This window comes from Lynx canadensis, chromosome B1, assembly GCF_007474595.2.
Source record: "Lynx canadensis isolate LIC74 chromosome B1, mLynCan4.pri.v2, whole genome shotgun sequence".
NCBI lineage: Eukaryota > Metazoa > Chordata > Mammalia > Carnivora > Felidae > Lynx > Lynx canadensis.
This window is the reverse complement of record NC_044306.2, coordinates 203937776-203963985: the sequence shown is the minus strand read 5'-3', so window position 1 is coordinate 203963985 and position 26210 is coordinate 203937776. Positions and strand designations below refer to the sequence as shown.

Below are 26210 nucleotides of genomic sequence, written 5' to 3'. Positions count from 1 at the left end.
CAGGACTGGCTGCTGTGACCACAAGCTGTGTGACACTGGCCTCCAGCGCCGGCCTGTGGGAGGCAAGGCCTCAGCGCCGGGCCCCGTATCACCTGCCAGGTACACCGATTTCTGTACAGGAGCCAAATATCTGTGGTCGTCCCAACACGAAGCTGGCCGGGATCCCCTCAGTCCCAAACCCTGTGATTCAGCGAGGCTTGTCCGGACGGCGGAGGAGTCCGTCCCGGCCGGTTGGCGTGGCTGTCACGCAGGACTGTGGGGCTGTGGCGCGGGGAAGAAGAAGTCACACTGACGGTTCAGCAGCCTTTATTACATTCAGTCTACAGGATCTCCTTGCCTAACGTGCGAAACTTTACTTTTTGAACTTTTTCCTCTTCAGAGCCTTCCATTCCCCTTCCTGTGTGGCCAGACTGTTAAAAAGGTGTTTCACTTTTCGCTTTCTTTCCGCATCCCTTCAAAGCAAAGGACAAAACCCCGTTTTCTGGATTAGTTGTTTTGCAGGATGTCTTGCCCACGAGCCACTAACGAGCACGCGGGCGCCGGACCCATGGAGACGCGGGGAGTCAGGGGCCCAGGCCTCCCCCCCCCACCCCCCCGTCAGGCAGCCCCCCAGCTTCCTCACCGCTCCAGGGTCTCCGCCAGCTGCATCCGAGCCAGGAACTGGTTGTCCCTGCGGATCTCCCTGACGGCCCCTTTAAATTCACGCTTGTGTTTGTGAATCAGTCTTTTTCTTTCCTGCTCCTCCTTGGTGCTTCCCTGCTTCCGCCCAAACTCCAGGCTGAGAGTGGAGAGCCGCGGTCAAGCCCGCCCGCCTCGGGCAGTCCGCTCCCCTGTGGCTCTTCCCCCCGCCCCCCCCCCATCCCGAGCCCTCCTGCACCCCCGGCTGGACCCCTCAGAGCGGGGCCGGGGGGCCGCGGCTACGCACACTTTGACCAGTCGGGGGGCGAACAGCTTCAGCGGCACGGGCTTGCTCTTCTCACAGATCAGCGGCCGGTAGCGCCGTTCCTGCTTCCCCATGGCGGCCAGCGCGCTCTGGCACAGGTCCTGAAACGCGGGCAGGCGGTGGGGAGGCTGCAGCAGGCCCGCCGGCGTGTGGCCTCCGGGCCCCGGGCAGGAAACGGGACAGAGACCCGGCCCCCCTGCTGCGCCCCTCTGGCTCCCGGCCTCCTCCGCTAAGTAAAGGGGTGCGGGCCCGGCCGTGAGGGAGCCCCCTTCATGCCGACAGGGGTGGGGGCCGGTGCACGGCGGGCCGGCTCCCGTCCTGGCTGGCAGGACCGCAGGGCCACCGAGACCCGTGCAAAAGGGTGTTTTGTTGGCACACGTGGAAGTGAGGACCGCCTGTGCTTTGGCGTCCGGCAGACACAGTGGAATCTCCTTCCCTAGAGAAACTGCTCACGATGGGCGTCAGCGATCCACCCGTTAAGGACACACACGGGACAGCCTTCACTTGTACCCTGAGTGGCGAGGAGTGCAAGGGGCAGCCAACGGGGAGCCACACTATGGGGGCAAGACTGAGTTTCTACCCGACTTTGTGATCTGACCTTACAGAACCAGATGGTTAAGGTACCTTCACCACGGCTGTGACTTCTGAGGAACCTTCTAGAAGCCGGCATACTGACGGTTCCTTTCCCCTGACATAGCTGTGTCCTGGAACTCAGGCCTCTGGCACCACGGGCACAGCACCCCTCACCCCCGGCCCACACAGTTGCTTCTGAGGCCAAAAGCCCCATCTCCACAGGAACTGCACGTGAGGCACAGCCAGCTTGGCTCGCCCCGGGTCCATTAGCACCATCGAGGCCCCTCGGTCAGACCAAATCCCGCAGGACCAGAGAGCCACTCCGTCCTTTAAAGGACAAGCCACAGCCACACCTACAGTAAGACATAGCTGTTGACACCTTAGCCTCATCAATCTCTACGTGCTGAGGTGACTCCGTGTGGACTGCCCGGACTCGGAGGGTGTCCAACAAGGGACGGCTGAGCTCCTGTCCTCACGGACACGGCCTGTCCCTGTGCTAGCAGGGGAGAGACATGACAATGTGTTGTGGAGGAGAGGCCAGGGAGGGGGTGAGCAGCAGGGGCCACTCCCTCCCGGACGGCCTGGCTTCCTGAGGAAAGCGGGGGGATGAGCCGCCGGTCTTTAGGGACAGCGCTCCAGGCAGAGAAAAGGGCGAGTGTCAACTCTGCAGATGACGGGGTCCGAGCAGGTGAAGGGAGTGTGCCAGCTCGCCTGGCCTGACACACCACAGTCCCGCCTTCGCCTTCTGATGGCCCTGACGGCCCCTTGGACAGAAGCCTATGGCCGGCTGGGGACGACTCCAGAGGAGACAGGGTGGGGAGGCGGGGCACCCACGGGAAGGAGGGTCTGGAGTTTAACGAAGGCACGACCAAAAGACGTGCCACAGAACCGGCAGCTGTTGAAGACATCTGCTGAGAGAAACCGAGGGGGTCCTTCTTGGCTTCTGTCACCTTGTAAAGAACCGTGGGACTGTTCTCAGAAAACCTGTGAGGCTCAGGGGATGCGGAGCCCAGAGGGCACGTGACCACAGGGCAGCTCTCAGACCAGGTTCTCAAGCCAGACGCCGTGCAGGCCGAGTGCCTTCTCCCTCGGTACCCCGCTACTGCGCCTTCCCGTTGGTGTCCCCGATTCCTAGAGTCACAGCCTCGTGACAAGAACGCCCCCTGACCTGCTCCCCACCCACCTGAGGCGGCCGGGAAGCCTTACCTGGAGCTCCTGGGGGTGACTGCAGGCGGCCAGGTGCTCCATCAGCAGGGCCCGGAGGGGCCGCACGATGTCGTGGAAGGATGGCAGGGGGCCGTACGTGAGCACGCAGCGCTTCACCAGAGCCAGACACACGGCCAGGCAGGACAGTCTGCAAGAGGGCGACACCCGGCGTCAGGGCCGGTGGCCAGACGGGAGCCGGCTCCTTCCCGTCGGTCACTGCCTCCGCCAACCACCCTGGCAGCACTCAACTCCGAGACCTGTCCCGGGCCGCGGGGCCACCGGAGCGGAGACCCTGCCCGCACAGTGTCCGCAGCAGCCGACGGCTCACGGCATCGGGCCAGAAACACCGCGAAACACACCTTTCGTCCCCAAGTCTAAAGGACCGTTGTGGGAAATGCAGTAACAAGTTTGGGAGAGTGGCTCTGTGTTAGGTTTTAAATTACTATTTGCAAAATCAAGCAGACACATCTCCAAAATTTTAGGACAGGTTTTTTTTTCTCTCATGGACTTGGACGGACACTTCTCCACAGAAGACATACAAATGGCCAATAAGCACATGAAAAGATGCTCAACGTCACTGGTCTTTAGGGAAATGCAAATCAAAACCACGAGTTGTCACTTGATTCCCATGAGAATGCCTATTATTAAAAAAAATGATAGTAATGAAATATTAATGTTGGTGAAGATGTGGAGAAACCGGAACCCTGTGCACTGTTGGTGCGGATGTAAAATATGGCACTGAGTGGAGGCTCATCAAAAAAATTAAACGCAGAATTACCATAGGACCCAGCAATTCTGCTTCTGAACATACACTGAAAAGAATTAAAAGCAGGGCCTCAAAGAGATACCTGTACATCCACATCCACTGCGACATTACTGACAATAGCTAAGATGTGGAGGAACCCAAGTGTCCGCTGACGGAGAAGCAAAACGTGGTCCATCCAGACAATGGCATATTATTCAGCCTTTAAAAAGTAAGGAAATTCTCGGGTGCCTGGGTGGCTCGGTCGAGCATCTGACTCTGGATTTTGGCTCAGGTCACAATCCCTGGGTCGTGGGATCAAGCCTCCACGTGGGGCTCTGTGCTGAGCGTGGAGTCTGCTTGCTATTCTCTCCCTCTCTCTCTTCCTCTGCCCCCTCTCCCCTGCTCATGCTCTCTCCAAAAAAAAAAAAAAGGGAAGGAAATTCCGATACCTGCACCTTGAGGACAGTATGCTCAGTGAAATAAGACAAAAAGGAAGAGACAAATACTCTGTAATTCCACTTCAGTGAGGTCCCTAGGAGAGCCACATCCACAGAGACAGAAGGTAGATGGTGGGAGTCTGGGGCTGGGGAGGGAGTGTACAATAGGTATACAATTCAGTCTTACAGATGAGAAGATTCCGGGGATGAATGTGTGGTGGCTGCACCGCAGTGCAAATATATTTAATACCACTCAACTGTTCTCTTAAAAACGACTAAGACCCGGGGCACCTGCGTGGCTCAGCTGGTTGAATGTCTGATTTCGACTTAGGTCACGATCTCTGTGAGTTCCAGCCCTGCATCAGGCTCTGTGCTGACAGCTCAGGGCCTGGAGCCTGCTTTGGGTTCTGTGTGTCCCTCTCTCTCTGCCCCTCCCCCACTTATGCTCTGTCTCTCTCAAAAAATAAACTTTAAAAAAAATTTTAAAAAAATGATTAGGATGGTAAACCTTCTGTTGTTTTACTACGACAAAGGAACACTTGAAAGAATCCACGATTCTGAAAATCAGAGAATAAATAAAGACTTCTGACAAAAACCCCTGGTCCTCCTCATACTCCTCCTCCTGTAGACGGAGTGTTTGTGACCTGCCCCTATTCACACGTTGAAACCTAATCCCCAATGTGACAGAATTTGGAGGTGATTAAGTCTTCCTACCCATGAACATGGGATGTATTTCCATTTATTTATAGTGATCTCTTATAGTTTCGATAATCTTTTCCCTCCTTGGTTAATTCCTATATTTTATTCTTTTTGACACTACTGTAAGTAAAATTTTCTAATTTTCTTTTCAATTGTTCACTGTGCATAGAAATGCAGCTGACATTTTTTGTTGACTTCGTATTCCGCTACTTCACTGAATTAACTTATTAGATCTAACAGCTTTTCTGTAGAGTCTTTAGAGGATATCAACATGTTAAGTTTATATCCTCTGCAGAGTGGACACCGGTGCGTCCTTTGAGTGCTTTCCTGGTCATGTCTGGCTCCAGGCCAGGCACTGAGGCACGCCCTCCCAGGTGCCCCAGGCCATACACCTACCTCATGTGGTTGGCCTCCGTCTTAGTCTGGGCCTTCAGTCCATTTGCCCAGTGGAGGGAGAGGCCTCTCCTCTGCCATGTGGCTATGTCCTCTTCGTCAGAAACCAAAAGCAACTCTGAATTCTTCCCAGACGCTCTGAAAGGGTGCACCAGAGTGTAACCTGAATTCCAGGTGGGACAAGCACAGAGACAGCCTCTGAGCATTACTGGGCTCAGAGGGCAGGCTCTACATGGTGAGGCCTGTAGAAAATTCACTTCTGACACACACACCCTATCTTTATCACGCACAGGTGGGATTACAGCTTTCGTAGGGGTGCCTGAGGGAACAGACCAGGTCCCTGACCTCGCTGGGGAGATAGGCGGTAGACAATACCCACACGACAGAAGTGAACAAGACTGAGTATCAGAAAGATAATGGTGGAGCAGAGCAGGGGGAGGGCGGGAGGCAGATGGTACAGTTAACCAGCCAGATCAGAGAACGCCTGTCACAGAGGACAGACGCCAGTGACAAGGACTTGACCCAGTTACTGCCCTGAAGAGCAACTGAGGCAGCAAGCACGGCCCGCCAGGCCTGGTGGGCTCCGGGCACGGCAGGCAAAGGGGGAGGGGAAGGTGGGCTGACAGCGAGCCTGCCCCCCACCTCCCCCCACCCCAGCGTCCAGTGAATCTCACTGCAGCCCTCACCTTGGGCTATGACCATCTTGCAGCAGGTTCCCGGGGCATGACTGAGCCTCTCCAGGGCCCAAAAGCACACCTAGCACGCTGGAGCGTGTGACGCGGGGTCAGCGGCCAGGGAGCAGAGCGGTGTGCAGGGAGGTTTTGCCGTGAGGTCACAAGGGGACAGCAGGACAGGCCCCATGTTAGGGTACTGGACAGAGGAGCTGCTGGGCTCCCTCAGCCGCACCCCTGAAGGTCTGAAATCGTCCCACCGCCCCCGCCCCAGCACTGGTGAGGTGCTCCGCACAACAGGCAGCATCAGATCTGCGCCTTATCCCTGAGACACGATCTACGATCGGGGCAGGAAAGCTGATCCTACGGACACAAAAGAGCGAGGGGCAGAGATCAAGTGACACCTCAAAAACCCAAGAGGGAAGCAGGGTGTGTGGTCACACCCTGGGCGTGGCCAGAGGCAGACAGGGGGGTGGAGAGTAGGGGGCAGTCTAGAAGATCAACAAACACTACAACTCCCTCCTGTCATAATGTTGCTTTTGATGGCTACTCCTCCCAAAATCCCCACAGTAGAAACTAGAAACTACACAGAGGAGGGCTGAGCCGCTGGAAAGACGCTGTGAGCCACGCAGAGTGAGTGAGAAGTTCTTGTTGCAAGAGAAAGTAATGAAAAGATAGATCTTAATGACATGCTTATTTAACCCAAAATGTAAAAACATTATCTCAACACATAACCAATATAAAAAACCCTGATGTGTCTTATTATCTTTAACAGGAAGTCTTGGTCGTTGTGCTTCATACCCAGCGTGCCACTGTCCAGGCTCGTGCACATGGCTGCTGGCTGACACGGGGGACACAGACAATAGGGTCCCGACTCTCTCAGGGTGCAGTGTGTCCACACAATCATGCGCTCTCTCTCTCGAAAATAAACATTAACAAAAGCGGGGGAAGGAAAGGCTGCTCCTCTGGACAGCAGGGTTCCAGATGGTTTGGCCTAACGTTCCCGTGTCCCACACCCTCTACAAGTAGTACGAGTTACTTTGAAAAGTCCTCAAAAAGAATGCTAACGTGTAATGGACTTGAGAAAGCTCCCTCAAACCAGCTCACCTTGGCTTTGCTTGTTTGGAGTTGCGATGTAGAGAATCCCGAGGAGAAAATTGATAAGCTCGGGTATGAACCTCTGAGACAGGGACACGTAATCCAGGAACAGGCAGCACACGAACAGGCCCTTCACCGCGTCTTGGAGGGACAGGACGGGACACTGGCACAGAGGCACAGGGCATGGTCAGCGGTCAGGAGTGATGTTCTGGAAGGCTGCACCAGGTATGCAACCTGGCTTCCTGGGTGAGACGTGTGGCCCCAGAGCCTCACCTGCACAGAGGAGTGTGTGTGTGTGTGTGTGTGTGTCTCCCTTGCGTGCTGTATTCAGGGGAGGCGACCCTAGTGTTCTCCCTTCCCAAGAACAGTTACAATGGCAAGTACCACCGTTAGTGAACCAGCCATACGCCTGACCAAGGAGAACGAGACTATCTGGGCTTTTTAAAGCCAAAATGGGGACAAGACCCCACATCCGACTTGATGCCTTCACCATGAACTTGTCTTCTCTGGTGTCACATCCTCTGTAACCTCGTCCGGGGCCACTTCTAGCCTCAGAGATACTGACTGGTCGTCTCCACAGGCCCCGCTGGGTGACTTTCCCTCCCGTGGCCCCGAGGGTCACAAGCCCTGCGCCGCCACGGGCTCACCGAGCGGGGCCCGAGGACGTACCTTGGTGAGCAGCTGGCTCATGCACACGAGCGCAGGCGTCACGACGGGGTGCCAGAAGTCAGAGGTCGGAAACAGCACCCCAGCCAGTTTCAAATAAATGAGCTAAAAGACAAAGCATTACCACACGGATTAAAGACACAGCAGAGCGAAGTTCAAACACGACCTTTACAGAGGGCCTGGCGGCAAATCGGGCTCTGACCGTCCCGGTCAAGGGCAGCAGAGCGCCTGCGACGTCACACCCATGTCCCACCTCCGGTAGCCAGGGCGGCACCTCCCTGCACGTGTTGGCTCACACCCATTCTGTCACACTCACCACACCCGCCACAGCCCACCAGAGCAGCCGCTAAGCACTGACGAACACGCCGACGGCCTGGCAGAAACGGGCAGAGGACGCGGGAGGACTGCTCACCGAAATAATTCCTCTCAAACACGTGAGATCGCCCTCGGCTAGACTCAGAGTGGGAGCCGTGGAGACTAAAGCTACGCTACAGACCACAGGCCACCGTTTCTCTCTCATGGGTGAAGGCAGGTGCTGAGGCTTGGGGACAGGGAGATGGGCGGGGCAGACAAGTGCCGGGTCAGGAAGAGGAGAAAAGAACGCACAGAGTCCCACTGCACCAGGCTCGGCCCAGCCCTGAAGAACCGGGGCGTGAGTGGTGGCTCTGGGACAAAAACGAAACAGACGAGGCCGCACGCAGTGGATGGGGGCCCCGAAGACAGGGAGAGGAGGGCGACAATCACAGGCAGTTACTTTGCAGGGACTAACAGGGAAAGGTGCACCCACAGGCTACCCACCCTGGGAGGCACCGAAGAGGCTGGCTCACAGATTAAAGCAGAAAAGCGTCGAATCTCAGACCCTTCATCTTGTTCAAAGGCACCAAGAAATCCCCCAGAACACCCAGAACTAGATCACTCTGAAAACGTCACGTGCACCCCAGGAGACCCCACTCCTTCCTGCTCCTGGCAGGGGCTCGACGGTCAACCACAGACCTACCAGGAGGGCCTCCCACAGAGCCCTCGACCTCACTCTGACCTGGGACTCCAGGGGACACAAGGCACAGGGAGGCAGAGGTGGAGGACAGCCCACCTGGCCCCCAGCACCCCCGCCCCCCGCGACCCCTTGCTCTGCCAGCAGCAGACCACGAGTGTCCGCTAAAGGAACGGTCGTGACGGGCCCCAGCTTAGTGACTGCTGCACCCAGGCAGTGACACAGACACATTCCGCGCGTTAGGTCATGAATCCTCACATCAGATCTCTAGGGCAGACATTACTGTAACCGTCACCCCCGCTTCCAGACGAGGAGAAAGGCCAGGGCCACACAGCTCATCTAAGGAGCAGGGATGGGGCCCAGGCGCTGCCGATGGCCCCGCTGCACGGTCTCTGCACGGACACTCCGTGGGGAGACAGGCTGTGTCTCCTTGGCCACCAATCAGCAGGTAAACAGGGAAAGTCTGCTAAGGGCCGAGGCTCACAGAAGGAAGTCGCAGCAGCGGTGCATGGACACTGGCTCAGATCCTGCTCTGGAGAGGCTTTAAAACCAGGCACGTAAATCCTGTATTTTTAAGTTTGTTAATCACTGTTACATTTCCACAGAAAAGCCTAGAATATGGGACAGACGGAACAAGTATTTCTTCAAAGTCACCGAGGCTGACAGTGCAGCCCGCGGCTCTTACGGGACCGTTAGAAACCTCGGAGCCACGCAGGTGCCTCAGTGAGCAGACACTGGGACCGAGCAGCTCCAGCACAAGGGCTCGGGGCCTTAGGAAAACATACGTGTTCTGTTCCCCCCAAAAGTCTCTCTGCCACTAAGGCCACGCACAGCCCCACGTGCGTGGAATCAAACCACAGTCTCCTCTTTTACGAAACACATTTTAGTTCGCTGTTAATGGATGAACAATCCTTCCCACCTAGTTCCAGCCTGTTCTCCAGATCAGTCTGGAAGCTCTAACTACTACGCACGGTACTCAGTCAGCCCTCCCAGGGGCCAATGCCACTGGCCCCTGGTGGCTGAGACCACACCCCTGCTCACCACGTCCAGGCCTGGAAACGCCGCCCGGCCTCTGGCCTCAATCGCTCCTTCCATCTCGTGCATGGCATCTCGGAGGACAAATTGTATGCAGCTGCTTGCAGATTCAGGAAACATCTGGCAAAGATTATATAACTGCCTGTAATTCAGAAACACAGGTCAGGTGAAAATGACTCCAGAGAACAAAAACAGAAAAAGAGCCCCCAAACTTCACGTTCACCGTTTCCCTGGGATGCACTGGAAGCCCCTGGATGAATCCACTCTTCCTCTTACCGATCTGGCTGGCCCTCTTGGCGATCCAGGTAGTTTTCCCAGGAGTGCTTGTTTTATCACAATCTACACTTACTTTCGCCATCTCTTAAAACACCCTGACATTTCAGCAGCGATGCTAGTGAAAAGGTAATGCCATCAGCGGCACGTTCTCCGTGCCACACTCAGAAGACCGTGCCAAGGTGCTGTCCACGGGAACCCTCTGTGAGCCCTGCCGTGCTGGCAGAAGGTGGCATGGGGGGTGGGGTGCGCAGTGTGTGGCTGGCCCCAGAGAGGCACCCATAAGCTACTCGTGCTCACTTAATCCTCCCTCCCCCACACCTCCCTCCGATGACCTGGCCCAGGAGCCGCACCCCAGGGCCTGCTTTCACAGGAGTTCTGGTGCAGCGAGGGCTCCAGCCATCGCCGGGCAGGGTGGGAACAGGCAGACCAGAGGGACCAACCTCCCTGACGCTCACAGCACGAGCCTGTCAGGGTCCACTGAGGCGTGAACCTGGAGCGGGCGGGTTCCTGGACAGCACGATGGAGTCCACCCCGTGTCCCAAACACCTTCCACCTGTCCAAGCAGAGCTTGAAATTGTACTGGTGAACGAAACAGAAAGCTAATCTTCAAGCACCAGGAACGAGTCTGAAGTGTTCAACTGTCTTAAAGTCAACCGTTTGTAGGTAACATCGTATCGCTCTCCAGGGTGATAGGAGCAGTGTGCTAACGCCACGCAGAGGGGGCGTCTTCACTGAGATCACCGTAGCTGGTGTACGCTGTGGGGTCTATTTACAAGGGCAACCTTAGTAACTCCGAGGTGTATGTTTGTGGCTGTAAGTAGGATAAAAGTTGTTCAACTCAGCCCCGTGATCCAGTTCAACACCCTCTGTACTTACACAACCAATTTATCAATTACTTTGAGGTCTGGTGGGTCATCTGTAGCCAAATCTCCAATGTATTCCAAGAGGAAGTCGAACAGTTTCTGCAGGAACACAGATTGGGAACAGAGTTCAGTGCTGAGCCCTAAAATAAAGACCACAGGCACGCAAGCCGTGCAAGGCACTGCCACCTACACTCTGACTAAAGCGCGTGCGCACACACCTCAGGGCCACTGACGGGGGCACCTTGCGAAACGCAGGCCAAGATTCCTGTGGAACGCTGGGCGGTGGGTTCACGGGACAGCTGCGGGCTGAGGTGTGCACTCGTCCATCATGGCGGACAACACCCAAGCCTGAAGATCAACCAAGCACACACCCAGCACCGCGACCTGCTCCGTGAATGTGCGCACCCAGCGGGAAGAGGGGCACCTTCCCCGTTACTCATCTCCCTAAGTCTGGTTCTGCCACTTGACGGCCAGGTGAGCCACTCCCTGAGCCTGATTTTCCTCACCTGCAGGCGGAGGGCAACGGTGCCTCCTCCTGGGCCCGTGTGGTCAGCAGAGGTGGCCCTCGGCCTGCCCCGACCCCCCCCCCCCCCGCGGTCACCGCGTGGTGCTCACGGCCGCGAGGCGCTGAGGCGCACCGCGTGACAGTCAGCATTCTGACCCGGAGCGGGGCTGCCCTGCCACCCACAACGCCCAACACGTACTTCTAATTTCGCTTTGTTTCCCACCGCGAGGCTGGGGTGGTTGCAGGTCTTAATTCTCTCCACCACCAAGAGCTGCTCTTCCATCGATTTCCCTGATAATAAGGATTTAAGTTCCTCGTAGGACTCAGGGGCTATCAAAAACACAAGACACGTGCCACGGTTACTATCCAAAATGAGACTCATGTTTCTGATAACCCAGAGGTTAAGAACGGAAAGGAACATTAGCGATATACTTCACCAGAACACGATTTCACACGATTCTAGACACATTTCGTCTCACACCACAGCTACCTCTGGTGCATCTAACACGTGCTCCAGAGCGTCCTGGGGCTGAGGTGAGGTGGGACGGCTACGATCAGTGACAGGCACCCGAGCACAGCCCCAGTGAGACGACGACTCCACGCCCAGCACACGGGAGGTTCAAGTGGCACGGCACTGGTTCTAGTGTCCAGACCGGGCTCAGACTGACACGGGAGAAGCCATGTGAGCAGAGTGTCGGCACCACCCGCAGACTCCCATCAGTCGCAGGCCTCGCCCGCCAGTGTCTCCTCTGGAAGTGACCCTAAGTCACGGGACAACCTAGGGCTGCTCACCAGAACCAGATGATTCTTCTCTGCAAACCAGACAACAGGACACGCCACGTTTGCTGTAAGATGCTATGTGGCCACTCAACTGCCCAGGTCTGAACGCTGGAAGCCTCCTCACAGGCGGCTCCCCAACTTCCCAGGCCCTGCCCTGGCTCTCCGGGGCGGCCACGATTCCGCCACAAAAGGCTGGCCACGGAAAGAGCACAGACAGCTTCTAAGGAAAGGCACGTGGCGTCCTCATTTTGCCGTGGGCCCACAAAACCACCTGCAGTCACACCACAAAGGCTGGCTAACACTCCGGCCAGACAGCGGGGAGAATGACACCACGAGCCAAGACTTCACAGGTAGGCAGGTGTCCGTGTGCCCAGAAGCGTGCCCTCGGCCCCCACTCCTCAGAGGGGCCCCAGCGAGGCAGACATATCGCCAGGTCGTGGAGGTCATCCCAAGACATAAGAAAAGCCAGCGGTCTACCTGCAAAGGTAGAGGGCAGCTCAGCTTCTCGAGCTTTGTGACCGTCGCTTTTCAGCCTTCTCCCTGGAGCCTGCTGGGTCTCTCTGTCCTCCTCGCTCTCCACGTCCGATTCCAGGTCCGAGTGCCCATCAGGGCCACTGCTCTCCTCTGAGTCCTCGCTCGGGCCTTCATCCTGTTCCTCGTCACTGTTGTCATCACCGGCTTCCCTGCTTTGCTCTTCCTCGGCGCTCACCTTTCCATCCTGGAGTAGAACAGACAGGGACACCGCAGGCTCACTTCCCCGGGGAGCGCGCAGCTGGCACATCCTGTAACCACGTCAAAACGCTGCACACGGAGCACCAACCCTGTGTGGCACTCGCCCTCGGGCACCGGGCCCCACCTCGGTGAGCTCCTGAGCCGCAGGGCCTGCCAACAGCCTCCTGAATCCTGGTCGCCAGGGCTCTGGGCAAGGGTTAGCTCCTGCCACGGGGCGGCAAGGCGTGGAAGGCGCACCAGTGGCCGTGGGCTCTGGTGGCTGCGTCTGCAGTGTCTCACCGCTGGCTTTGGGGCTGGGAGATGACTGGTCAGCAGGGACTTCATAACATTTGGGCTGCACCTGGAGGTGGCAGGACCTCAACACCTGGGGGTGACCCCCGACTGTCCCCTCCTGCTCAATAGCCCGGCGTTCTGTGAGCACTCCGTTTCCTGCCTCGGATCCTTTTCTGCTGAAAAAACTGCGTCTGTATTCCCGCCCTGAAACCTGATTCGCTCTAAAGGGGAAAGGGTGTAGACTTTACAGGCTTTGTGAACTAAAAACTACCGGTTCCAGAAACTCGATTGTTTTACTCAACTCGCTCCACAGCCATAAACCAAAGTGGCGAACACACGGCAGGGGACTAGCGTGCCCCTTCTCCGGGCAGCCAGCCTGCTTCCAGGTGCGGGACCTGACCCGCCAGGGACACCCAGATACAGAGCGCGTGAGTGTTCTCAGAGATTTACACTTTCCACCTGTGATAAACCCATTAAACAAGACACCGGAAACTGTCTTTTGAATTCACAGAGCAAGCCGACCAGCAAAGGCAAACACTCACTTTGTAAGAAAGCAAGTGCCTGTCGTCCTTGTCCAGGACAAAGCCGTCATTTAAGTCGTCCGCTGACTGATGTTTTGGTTTTTTAGTGCCGCCATCCTCGTCCTTTCCGAGCATTCTCCGCAGCCTGGCAGCCTGAGCGGGAAAGAAAGCAAAGCCGTCTGTTGGGCGCACAGAGCTCGTCGGCAGGAGGCACGCCGTCCCTGCCCACCTTCCCCCGGGCCCCGGTCCCTGCGGCAGCGGCTTTAAGCCTGCTGTCTTCTTTCTAATGTGCAGGCGCCAGGCGAGCAGGCATCACGTGGGGGACCTCCTATCGCACAGGAATGAAAATAAATGCTGTGGCACAAGGATGTTCTAGTCACAAGGAAGGCAAGCCTGTGGTTCTAAGGTCTTTCTGGCTAAATTATGCAGACTTAACTCCCCAGTGCACAGCCACAGAAGAGGGCAGGCACCCCGCGGTGTGGTCTGTGTGTCCAAGCCGCGAGCCCAACCACACCGCTATTTGGAAATACGCAGGTGACAGAGGAGCCTCGTGATGTGGCTGTACCGAAAGGGACAGACATAGAATGGTGTGCCAACATTCGTGTATTTTTTACAATGTTTACTTATTCAATTTTCAAAAAACGTTTTTTAGTTTTGAGAGAGCAGAAGCAGGGGAGAGGCAGAGAGAGGGGGACAGAGGATCTGAAGCGGGCTCTGCACTGACAGCAGCGAGCCCGGTGTGGGGCTTGAACTATGAACTGCAAGATCATGACCTGAGCTGAAGTCAGACACTCAATCAGCCGAGTCACCTAGGAGCCCCGGTGTTTGTTTATCTTTGAGAGCGAGTGAGCAGGGGAGGGACAGAGAGAGAGAGAGAGAGACAGAAGATCCGAAGTGGGCTCTGAGCTGACAGCAGAGAGCCCAATGCGGGGCTCGAACTCACGAACCACGAGATCATGACCTGAGCTGAAGTCAGATGCCTAACCGACTGAGCCACCCAGGTGCCCCAATTTTTGCTTTAATGTATGAAATTTTAAAAGGCTTCTTTAAGGCACAAAAAAAAAAGTTGAGAAAGCAGTACACTTTATAGTTAGCAGTTGCTCTGAGGTATAGGCATTAGAGCAAACACTCACTGTTTATTTGGTGTATTTGAGTATTATCTGCATTTTTATTGCTTCTATAATAAAAAAGATATTTATAGTAAAATAAACATAAACTTCAAATAGTCTAAGATTCCTTTGATAAAACAGTGCATCTGCGACCCTCCTCAGAGAAGGCAGAAGGCCTCCCGCGGGGACCACGTGGGCCGAGTGGCGCTGGGCCCCAGGTCACGGTCACAGTCACACCCATACCTCCAGCTTCTCAAGCCGCTCCTGCTCCTCCTTTGCCAGTTCCTCTTGTGTCTTCATCCGGTTAGAGGGCTGGGCCTTCATTTCAAAGCCAAGTTCACGGACCATCATGTCATATGCGTCAGGCTAGGGCAGAAAGAAGAAACTTCATTTTTAGGGTTTTTTAAAATGACCTGCACAGCCACTTCCTGCATGTCCAGTAATCCCTGGACACCATGGTGGATGAAGCCAAACCATATCTGAGTCTTTTCTTCTTGAAAGAAAGCTATTCTAATCAGTCTTGAGAGCTTTAAAAAAAATTTTTTTTTAATGTATGTTTATTTTTGAGAGACATAGACTGTGAGTGGGGGAGGGACAGAGAGAGAGAAGGAGACACAGAATCTGAGGCAGGCTCCAGGCTCCAAGCTGTCAGCACAGAGCCCAACGCGAGGCTTGAACTCATGAACCATGAGATCGTGACCTGAGCTGAAGTCACATGCTCAACCGACTGAGCCACCCAGGCACCTCAGTCTTGAGGGCACTTTAAGTAAAGATACATAGGAATTTTCACTCCTGGGAAATTCTTCTAAAAACATACTGCTTTAATAAAACGTTGCTCATTAGGCATGAAGCCCGCAAAATGTGGGTTGGGTAAAGGCAGCAGCGACAGTGAGAGTGGCTCACAAAGGTGGACGCTGGCCACACATCAGTCATCCAGTGAGATCCTAGGTATTTCCTAGAAGCCAGTCACTTGTGCGAATGCAGCTTTTCCAACAATTCGGACTAAAAAGAACGTGGTAGGAACCACATACTGTTTGGAGGGAAAACTAAGTAACTGTATACATCAACATACAAACGTGTAATAGGAAAATTCAAACACCATCTGAAGAAGGTCTCACCCTCGAGGACTTCTCGTACCAAGAAACCACCATTTTCTTTTGTTTAATTATTCAGGAGTAGATATGGAAGTCACTTTTTGTCTCTCTACGCGGACACTACATACATTAGGAAAGTTCCTGCCCACCGGAGGACGCAGGAACCAAGAGAAAAGGAAACAGTTGTTGATGTCAGGAACAGGCCAGAGGAGACGCCGGCCTCCACCTCCTCCCAGAGAAAGGTCAACCAACTTGACTCCCACCTTGGGCTTCTCCTTTTTGTCCTTGTTGTCAGACTTGGGTGTTTTGTGTGCAAGGAGGGTCTGGATCTCTTTCCAGTCCTGATCCAGCTTCTCTGTGAGCTCCAGGGCATCTTCTCGCTGTGCCTGCCTCTCCCTCTGGGGAAAGAGAAGGGACACGGTGTGTGCCACTACTGCTGGGCCCCGACCGAGCAGCCCCACGTCAGTGTCCAGGCCACACTCGACGCAGAGTCAACACTTAATGCATCAGCAGAATAGAGAGACCATGAGAAATCAGTATTGTAAAAGGAAAGCTACAAAATCTCATCACACAGAACTAATTTCCTGCTGTAAACTGTTCATTAAGACGCTCTGAACAGTCTGCCGGTAGTAAAAACAATGATAAAATAATGTCAAAATACAAAACCCAACCAGACAAAAAACACCCCTCCCCAAAACACAACGGACCATGAGAAGTATATACATGGTGAAATAAAATACCCCTATTCAAAATTAATGCTTCTATTAAGTACACAGAAAAATGTTAGCTACAGCCTAAAGATGCACAAGGAAAAAAGTCCCAAAGTGTTTTGCGAGCGTCTCTGGTGACGGAGGCCCCCACCGAGTGTGCTGGCGCACCTTCTCCTGTTTTGATTTTGCAATGAGCTCTTCAATCAGTTCTTTGCGTGACCGTGGTTTCTCCCCCTCCTCGCCTTGCTGCTGAGCAGTTTTCTTGTGAAGGAGGGCACCACCACCTCCAAAATGGGTGGCGGTCAGCTCGGCTGGCAACAAAGAACAGAAAACACGTCTGTGAAGCCCAGGCGCTGGCGCAGGACCCACTTCCTGCCCTGGTCCACCAGCGTTTACCCAAGTGTGGTCTTGAGAACCAATTCCGTATTCAAGAAAAAACGGTCACACGCAGTAGCTGCACGAGACCACAGGCACAGTGGCACTTGAGAAACACCCGAGACCTCTCCAAGAAAACCCAGACATAGAATACCACTTGATCATGACCTGATGACTGGAAACCCCAAGGATCTACTTGCTGATTGCATTGCATAAAAGACCAGCAAATTCAATTAAACAAGCTGAGTGAGGAGTCTTAGGAGGGAGATCTTAGGATCAGGCTGCATCAGAACCTACATTCTTCACACCTTCTTGGGCAGGGACTCGGAGATTAAAAAGTCCTGAGGGCAGGAACCATAGCCAGCAGCATAAGACACTGATGTTCAGCCGGCCCCACTTACCAGGGCAGATGAGAGGAAAGCACTGTGGGAATCATCACCTTTGGAATGGAAAGAATCCTTAAAAAAACCCAGTATCTCAGGTGAGAAAATGGAGGCTTATACATTAAGCCATACTCACTTCCAGTAACAGAAACAGAACGTCCAGGCTGCTTTCCCCAGCGGGGCCCAGGGTCCCACACTGCTGGCAGCCTCAGCCCTCTTGTTAATGCTGCCGCCACCTGCTGAGATCGCAACGAGCACCTGCCCCCGCCACAGCCGCGCAGGTTAACATGTGTGCAGGAAGGAAGCGCATCGTATGTAACACTGCCAGGCTCTTGAGGCTCCCGGTCGGTGACATCGTTTCCACGGCCCACTCACCAGGGCTGGGGCTCCGTTTCCACCCGCTCTCAGCTGAGAAAACTAGAAGTCTCGCCCACCCAACCAGAGAGCATCTTTGGGGCATCATCCTCGGCCCCTCAATTACCACACAAGTGTCTGGGCCATCCCTTCCCAGCTACTCAAGGAAATGACCTGAGCAATTCAACCACCTTTGTCCCAAATCAAATCTTCTCATTCCATTGGGTCATTATCTGATTTCTCTCCCGTTGAGGCGCTCTTATCACCCTCCCTGCTCCTGGGCCCTTTAGTCCTGGGTCGCCCGGGCTCTCCATCACTGCTGGATGGGCTCCCCACCGAGGCAGGCTCACCAGTTCTCACTGCGCCTACCACCAGGGGCTCGGGACCCTTACCACTCCCTCCTGGAAAGGCTTTTTTCTCAGTGGTTTCCAGCAGCTCCAGGATGCCTCATCCGCTCTTTCCCTCCCACCCCTAAGGCTGCAGCTCCAGGCCTGAGGCCTCCCGCGAAGGTTTAACAGCATTTCAAACTGCCTGAAGCCAGTCCGTGTCACAGTCCAGCCCCTCCCAATGTCTGGCAGTCCCACCTTAACAGGTGCTCGGGCTGAAACCCTGGGAATCGCCCGATCCCTCTCCTCCTCCCACTCCCGTATCTAATTCATTCGGCAATCCTCCTGGCTCGGCCCCACGGACGAAGTCGTTCCGTGCTCCATGCCCTCTGATGGCTTTAGGTCCTCAGTAAAAGCCAAAATCTTTCTTGTGGCCTAGGTAGCTCTGGTCTACCCACCTGCTATCATCCCTCGCCCCAGGCATGTTCCCACCTGAGGTAAGGATCATCCTGGACACTCTTGCCCTTGAATCTGTATGTGATCACCACCTTCTTTCTCAGTGAGGCTAAAATTAAGACTACCTGACTGGCACATTCCAGCCTGGAATCTACTTTATTTTTACCCTACAACACTTTGCTTTCAATTATTCCATATAATTTAGTGACATCTTTTGTTTATCGTCTGGGTCTTCCCAGTAGTAAGTTGCAGGAAGGTTTTATTCACTGCTATTGTTTTTTTTTTAATATTTATTTATTTTTGAGAGAGAGACAGAGACAGAGCTTGAGTGGGGGAGGGGCAGAGAGAGACAGAGGGAGACACAGAATCCCAAACAGGTTCCAGGCTCCGAGCTGTCAGCACAGAGCCCGACGCGGCGCTCGAACCCACAGACCGCGAGATGACCCGAGCCAAAGTCAGACGCCCAACTGACTGAGCCACCCAGGCGCCCCTATTCACTGCTATTCTTATAGCACCAAGAACAGTGCCTGCTACATAAGCCAGAATTTATCAAATAAACAATTCCTCTGTTTCCTAGAAAATTTATCAGAAAACACTACTTGGTATTTTAGTAATTCAAGACTATTTACAATATTTTCTGAAAATAAAAGTATACAAACCATTAACTAATAAGGTGGTATTACATAAGAAATTCAGTCATGGGGCACCTGGGTGGCTCAGTCAGTTAAGTGTCTGACTCTTGATTTCAGCTCAGGACATGATCTCACAGTTGTGAAATTGAGCCCCAAGTCAGGCTCTGTGCTGACAGTGCAGAGTCGGTTTGGGATTCTCTCTCTCACCCTCCCCTGCACGCACGCATACGCGTACTCTCTCAAAATAAATAAACGTTAAAAAAAACCCAAAAAAACAACAAATTCAGTCTTGGAAAAAAAATCTTCCATCAGTGTGCTTATATTAGGATTTAATTAGAAAGCTTTTTAGATACATATGTATTCTGAAATCCAACTATAGTTTACAGTATGTTAAATGTTTGTTTTTATAACGTGATAGAGAATAACACTGTGGTTTCGGTTTAAGTCAAACCCAGAGGGATGTGAGGCGTGGCTCCACCTGGCTCTGCAGCCCCAGGCAAGTTCCCAATGCCCAGCCTCAACCTCAGCCTCTGCAGCTACACAAGGAAGTAACAGCCACCTGTCACCTCTCCTAATATACGAGACTATACCGTGTCATGCAGCTGGACAAAACAGAATGTGTTTCCAAATGATTCCTTTGTGAAGTTATAGTAAGTATACATATTTTCAAATATAAGAGCCTTTCTTTTCTAAGTTACCTGGGTTTTGGTGAGCTTATAACCAAAATCAAAGGATGCCAGGAAATCTCTAATGAACAGTCAAGCCCCTAAGACCCAACACCAGGAAGACAAGGAATCCAGCGTCTCCTCCAGACACCCGAGCATCACAGCCTCTTGTGCCAATAAGGCCAAGGCCACTCGCCTTGTGAAGGCCAGTTTGGAAACATGAAGGTGTCAAGCGCTTGCCTTTACCACAGTGAGTTATGACCAGCTAAGTGACCGTGTTTAACACTTAAGCACTCAAAAGGATCTCGAACAATGAGAAGACAAAGAGAAAGGCACAGAAGATGACACTAGTCTTCTACAACCCCCCAGTCTCAGCACAGCTGTGGTCCCATCCCCAGTGCCATGCAACAGAACCATGTGTGCCTTACGTCCTAAGCCTTCTGACCCCAGGAGCATCCAAATTTCAAAGGGCAATCACGGCTTTGATGCCTTAGCTTTCCACACACTGTAAAGACAAAAGCTTTAAGTCAGTTTTAGTTTCTGCATCCTTCTGAAGATGTTGGAAAATGGGACACTTTTTTTTTTTTTTAATTAAAAAAAAAAATTTTTTTTTTTAACGTTTATTTATTTTTGAGACAGAGAGAGACAGAGCATGAACGGGGGAGGGGCAGAGAGAGAGCAAGACACAGAATCGGAAGCAGGCTCCAGGCTCTGAGCCGTCAGCCCAGTGCCTGACACGGGGCTTGAACTCACGGACCGCGAGATCGTGACCTGAGTTGAAGTCGGACGCTTAACCGACTGAGCCACCCAGGCGCCCCTAGTTTGTTTATTTTGAGAAAGAGAGCACCATGCAAGCATGCACACAAGCAGGGGAGGGGCAGAGAGACGGAGAGACAGATTCCCAAGCAGGCTCTGTGCTGTCAGCACAGGGCCCGAAGTGGGGCCCGATCCCACGAACTGTGAATCATGACCTGAGCCGAAATCAAGAGTCAGATGCTTAACCCACTGAGTCACCCAGCTGCCCCGAAGCTAAATTTTATCTGCTTTGGTACCATGATACCATCTATAAATAAGAAGCCCAGTATTAACTACTCCCCAAACTGCCATAATTGATTTCATAGTAATAAAGACTAAAAGAACCATGTAAAACCATTAGTTCAAACATTCAGACCAAACTGACTAAACAGGGGTAGCAAAGCAGTGTGGGTGAGGGCAGAGTCAGTGAGGTGGGTTCTACCCATGGCTCTGAATCATGGGTCACACTAATCACCTTGTTTCTCTGAGCTACGGGTAAAAATGAGCTGTGGTGAAGTTCAAATAAGATAAGGGATACGGAAGTGCTTTCTCAGCCTACAAAAGCCTGTCTATGTACATATACACCCTCTGGACATAGTGAAAAAATACACAAAAGACCCTGTCACGTGTACAATGCTTGAGAGGCTAGAGATGTGGTACTTGTATCCCACATTTTCCTAGGTCTCCAGGGGCTGGAAGAAAGTAACGATGAGCAGACTGCCCCCACTCCCGGCCCTTACCAGACAGCGTTCCTCTCTCCTCAGCATCACTGTCACTATCGACAATGTCATTATGTTTTTCAACATCTGCCAAAGACTGGCCGTAATGAGTTAATTCTTCATCTTCGTTGAGGTTGTAGATGCTTTTCTTTTCATGTTGTCGCTGACAGAAGAAAAAAAAAATCAATTTCCTAAAAATTCCCCGCCATTTAATAGCAAACATCAGTTATTCTTCCACTATTTACATAATGTAACAATGCAGCCCAAGCAGTTTCCAGTTTATTCTGGGTCGTGTGAGCAGTGATTCAGATATAAACAGAACCCCTGGAAGGTAACCAAATCAGTGGGCCGGCTCAGCCACCGGTAACTCATGCAGCTTTACCCACCAGGATGTTCCACAACCTACTCGCAATCTACCCGACCAAGCCGCAGGAGCAACTGAGTCAAGAACGCCAGGACACATCCTGCTGCACGTTCTAGTTAAGCTACTCTTCCACCCAAGCGGTATTTGCAAAAGGCTGCTTCCCCCTGGCCTACACAGACAAGGTACAGGATTTGCACCTCGTGCGTGAGTGCCCACACAAGTATAGGTGAACAACGGGCACGGGGCAACTGCCTTCTCCCTGTGCTGGACTCTTGTTCAGTCTGCAACATAAGACCCTCCTCCAATTGTCTTGCATACCTGTTGTTCCAGGGCAAACCTCTTCATCATCTTTTCCTCTGGGCTCATGTTGCTACTGTATTCCCCAAAGCGCTTATCTGTGAATACATTGGACTTATCCCTTTCTTTGTACTCCTTTAGTAACGTCTGGGTACGCTGGAAAACAGATCACAGAAAAATCTCACACTGGTCCCGGTGCAATTCGGAGCTCTGATGGCTTGGCGATCTTGGTCCCTAAAGGGAAAACGTTCCTACAAGGGGACACGGGATGGTTCCGATGAAGCGTAAGGCGACACTGCCACCTGGCCATTTTGTACGCCTCAGACCACTGAAACCAACAGTCAAAATAAAGGGGCTGAGCTGCCAGCTGGAAAGACTGACCTCAGTTACCGAGGGAAGCTGGGTTGCCACCATACAATGGAGACGAAGAGAGGACCGTCTGGGGCTCAGGGGATTCCCTAGAGCATGCGTGGGGACCTCCGTGCCCAGTACTAAAGGTTAAAGAAAAAACAACAGCAACCAAAAGAAAGCAGAACGCTGGAGCACGCAGGGGTAGCTCCACCAGGTGGAGAAGCTGGAGGAGCTAAGGTTCTGGCTGAGAGGAAGGGAGACATGAACAAGGGCTTGAACAGGAAGCCCTATATGTAAACCGTAACGCCATAACCGATCGCAGACACAAAGACTGTAGTAAGGCGTGCCCGTTTTCTCTTTGGTACATACGTGCCTTTGCTGGTAAACAGTCAATCCCTGTTACCTCTCGGATTCCAGATCCATAAATCTGTCTGCTTGCTAAAGGTTATTTGCGACTCCAAACCAGTACGCGTGGCACTTTCGTGGTCATTCACGTGTGTGAGGCCCAGGAGGTGAGGTCAAGAGCGTGGACACTGAATTCCGCCAGCTCCGCCACTTCCCAGCTACGACTCTGGGAGCCGCCTCACCTCTCTGTCCACCAGAGGCCTCACCTATAAAAGGGAAGTGATGGTAGTAATCACCTCAGGCTGTCGGTATGGGAGCCACAAGATGGCTCAGGACAGAGCCGGGCACAGTGTGTGTCACACTCAAGTCTAGCTTTGGGTCTCGGCTCCTCCATTCCTGACCTGAAGAAAGGCCTGGAACCGTTCTTGTCTCAGGTTCCTCATGCATTAAATGGGGTAACGGTACTTCCCTCATAAGGCTGACCGCGAGGATTCAATATGAACTCCTTAGTACGACGCCTATTTGGTGTGAGGGGTCATGGACACGTTAACTCTTGTTATTTCACAAGTTCTGTGAGAACTGAGGAAGGTGAGGCCTAGCCATGAGATGGCGCGTGCTGCCCAAAGCGCTGCCACTGACAAGAGAGAGGGCATGTGGGCCAGTGCGTTTACTTCCGAGGGACTGTCACTGAGAAGACGCGGCCCCCCCCAGCCCCTGCCACCCTGTCTGCCCCACTCCCCCACATCGAGCTTTAACCGCCCTGGATGACCTGAGGTCCCCTGGGACAGCTCCGAGCTCTTCCACCCCATGCCGTGCCACACTCTCCGCTACAGGGGACGATGTGCCTCGGTCCCCACCTGTAACATTCTGCTCGCCCTTCCGAGCTCCAGTGTGGCTCCCACTAGGAAGAAGTTTCCGATTTTGCTACTGTACCTCCTCCAGACTGTCAGCCCCCAAAGCACTCAGGTTCTACTTCTGACTCCTTCAAAGGCCTGTTTCTACTAAGTACCTGGGCCAAGCACTGGGGATCAGAGGAGGCACCAACACCTCCCTCCAGGCCATTCACCCCAGGCCTTCAGCACAGAGCACGGAGGTGTGGGGCCCCGGGCAAGTGGAGGTGTGGCACCTGACAGGTGAATCTACCAGGGGCTACAGGCGTGAGCAACCTGCCCTGTTGGGGCCGTAGGGCTTGGGAAAGTATCAGAGGCGGTGACCTGCACCGGCCCCTGGGAGACCTGGCGGGGGCTAAGGTAGGATTTTTTGGACAAACTGAGTTGTAAGAGGCAAAGCAAGGACAACAGGTTGGGCCAGACTGTGAAGGAGTCTGAGAATGACAAGCTGAGAAATTTAAGAATAATAGCTAGTGTTTAGAAAATGCTAGAATGCTTACTATGTGCCAGATGTGCTATTTACTTAACCTTACAACCACTAGTAGAGAAAGACGGTTATTACCATCCCCACTTTAGAAATGAGAATACTGAGGCCTAGGGGGTGAAAATAAACACGGCTCTTGCAGAGCCCACACCATCCCATCCCAGAGCCTGCCCTGGGGTGGATCCCGGGGCACTGATCAGAGTCCATCCTTAGTTTGTCGTGACCACTCCTTGGAGGAAGGATGCCGACTGATTCAGTTCAAAGCTGGACCGGAGAGCACACTGTACGACGGGACACAGTCGGCCGCCCTAGAAGGCAGGGGGTCCAGTCTCAGTTGACCTTTATCTCCCAGCAGCTAGAACAGAGCTAAGGCTTCACAGCCATTCAAACCAGCGCAAGCCCTGGCCCTTACCAGTTCTGAGACCTTGGGAAACATGCACGCCCTTTCTGTGCCTTAACTTTCCCACCTACCTTAACTTTTCAATAAAATACTAGTGTATATTCCTTACAGTAACAACAACCAAAGAACGCGTCTCAGAGGCTGCATATAGAGAATTCCATCTGCGCTGATTTCGAGAGGTGCAGATTATTCTGGAACCCTAAGTACAGGAACGAAGGAAGCATTTCAGTTTCCTCTCAAGGGACAAGGTGCTGCGCTTGGAAAGACAGAAACACGTGCTCTCCAAACGTCCGTGAAGCATCCCCATCCCGTGTATGCCTACCCGGGGAGGAAGAGCATCCACGATCCCCGAACCAACAGCTCAGAGTCCCCGAGAGACAAGGCTGTAGGAGGTGTGCGCAGGGGTCACGGGGCACAGAGGCGATGACCCACGCCCGAGAGAGACGAACACGCGTGTGCTGCACCTCGACGAAGCGGCAGCAGCTTTCCAGGGCAACGTCACCGCCGCGCGTGCAAGGGCAGCAGGCGTGAAGGCTCACACGACACACCACAGAACGCCCAGCCGTGCCGGCATGAGTCTGATGTCTGGCAAGGAGCGCCTCTGGCTCTCCTAGCGGCCCCAGGGCGCCAGCGCCCTCCGGGACCTCCGTTTCACAGCTCTGGGGACGGCGGCGGCCCCGGCACGTCCCCACGTCCCGGAGGCGCGACCCCCGCCACTCACCTTCTGGACGGCCCGCGCGCGCGACACCCCGGGCAGCCCCACGGCGTGGCGCGCCTTCCTGCCCAGGACCGGGAACTTCTGCCGGTTGACCTTCACTTCGAACGGGTTGGGGTTGGGTCTCGCGCGGCCTCCCGCCGGGGCCCCCAGACCCTTCCTGCGCGCCGCGACACCCCCAGCCTTCCCCATGGCTCGCATCAGCCACCGCGAAGGCCCGCTCGGCCGGCCGCACGGACCGCTCCGTCCGGAAACGCGTGCGGGGACCTGAGAGCCGCCCCGCCCTCGTCCCGCGAGAACTGAGCCGGTGAGGCGCACAAGCGACCGGCAGGCTAGCCTATTCGCCTACAGGCCAGCGACCACAACTCCCAGCAGGCCACGCTCTCCCGACCCGCCACTTCCTCCCTGCGCGCGGCCTGCTGGGAGCGTTGCTGCCCTGCGCGGCGCCGCACCGCGGCGAGAGGTGCTCCCGAGCTCCCTCTTCTGGGAAGCCGTTGGAGGGAACCGGCCGCTGTGAGAGTGGGTAGCGGCGGCGGCGGCCGTAGCCGTCGCCGCCGGGGGGCGGGGAGCCCCGGCCACTGAGCCCCTCCCTGGGGTGGGGCTCGGCGGAGACTCTGGGCGGCTGGGGAGCCGGGCCCTGAGGAGAGCGTTGCCCTTGCCGGACTCGGGCGATGGGGCCGAGAGCCCGGGCCCCGGCGCGGGGAAGGTGACCGCAGATTCCGGCGGTAGGCGGGCTGCCAGCTCCCCTCGCCCCAGCAACTCGCCCTCTGGAAGCCCGGGCCGCGAGGGCAAGGGCTCCCCGGGCCGGCGCCAGCAGCTTCCGAAGCAGCTGCGGCGTCGCGGGCGGTCTCGGAGGCAGCAAAGCGGTTGGTGGCCGTGGCGGCGGCGGCGGCTGGAGGGGCAGCAGCCGGAGCCGCGACAGCTGGAGCGGCCGCGGCGGCGGCGGGGCAGCTCCCCCGGGCCCTCTGTGGACCCTCCCGAGCGGGTGGCGTCCTGCGAGCGATGCCCGGAGGCGCCAGAGCCCTCTCCATCTCCCCTTCCCCCTCGCACACGCCGAGCCCGGCAGCGGCGGAGGCGGCGGAGGCGGCGGCGGCGGCCGCATCGGCGGCGGCGGCTAGGGGCCATGGAGCTTGAGAACCTCTTGGCCAACACGCTGCTGCTGAAAGCGCGCCAAGGTGGGTGCACAGGGGCGCCCGACGCCCCGCAAACTCAGATCCTCCGAGGAGCCCCGACCCTGACCGGGAACCCCGATCCCCGCAAAGCCCCGAGCCACCGTCCGCTCGGTCTCACTATTCGCACCGGCCAGACAGCGAGGGGTCAGCCTGGGTGCCTTAGGCTG

The 26210-nt window shown here is 54.7% G+C and overlaps 1 protein-coding gene across 1 annotated transcript; it reads right to left on the bottom strand.

Moving 5' to 3' along the window:
* Nucleotides 1-289: 289 nt before the first annotated feature.
* On the bottom strand, nt 290-25089 carry NOP14 (NOP14 nucleolar protein). The gene is made up of 18 exons (XM_030314319.1): nt 24878-25089; nt 21708-21842; nt 21047-21188; nt 16489-16631; nt 15874-16008; nt 14760-14882; nt 13429-13560; nt 12359-12599; nt 11301-11431; nt 10610-10695; nt 9464-9599; nt 7435-7536; nt 6775-6928; nt 5000-5159; nt 2723-2870; nt 926-1044; nt 623-778; nt 290-452 (listed from the first exon to the last, which is right to left on the bottom strand). Exons 1-18 carry the CDS (start codon nt 25070-25072, stop codon nt 353-355), a joined length of 2538 nt encoding a protein of 845 aa, XP_030170179.1. The 5' UTR covers nt 25073-25089; the 3' UTR covers nt 290-352.
* Between the last annotated feature and the right edge of the window lie 1121 nt (nt 25090-26210).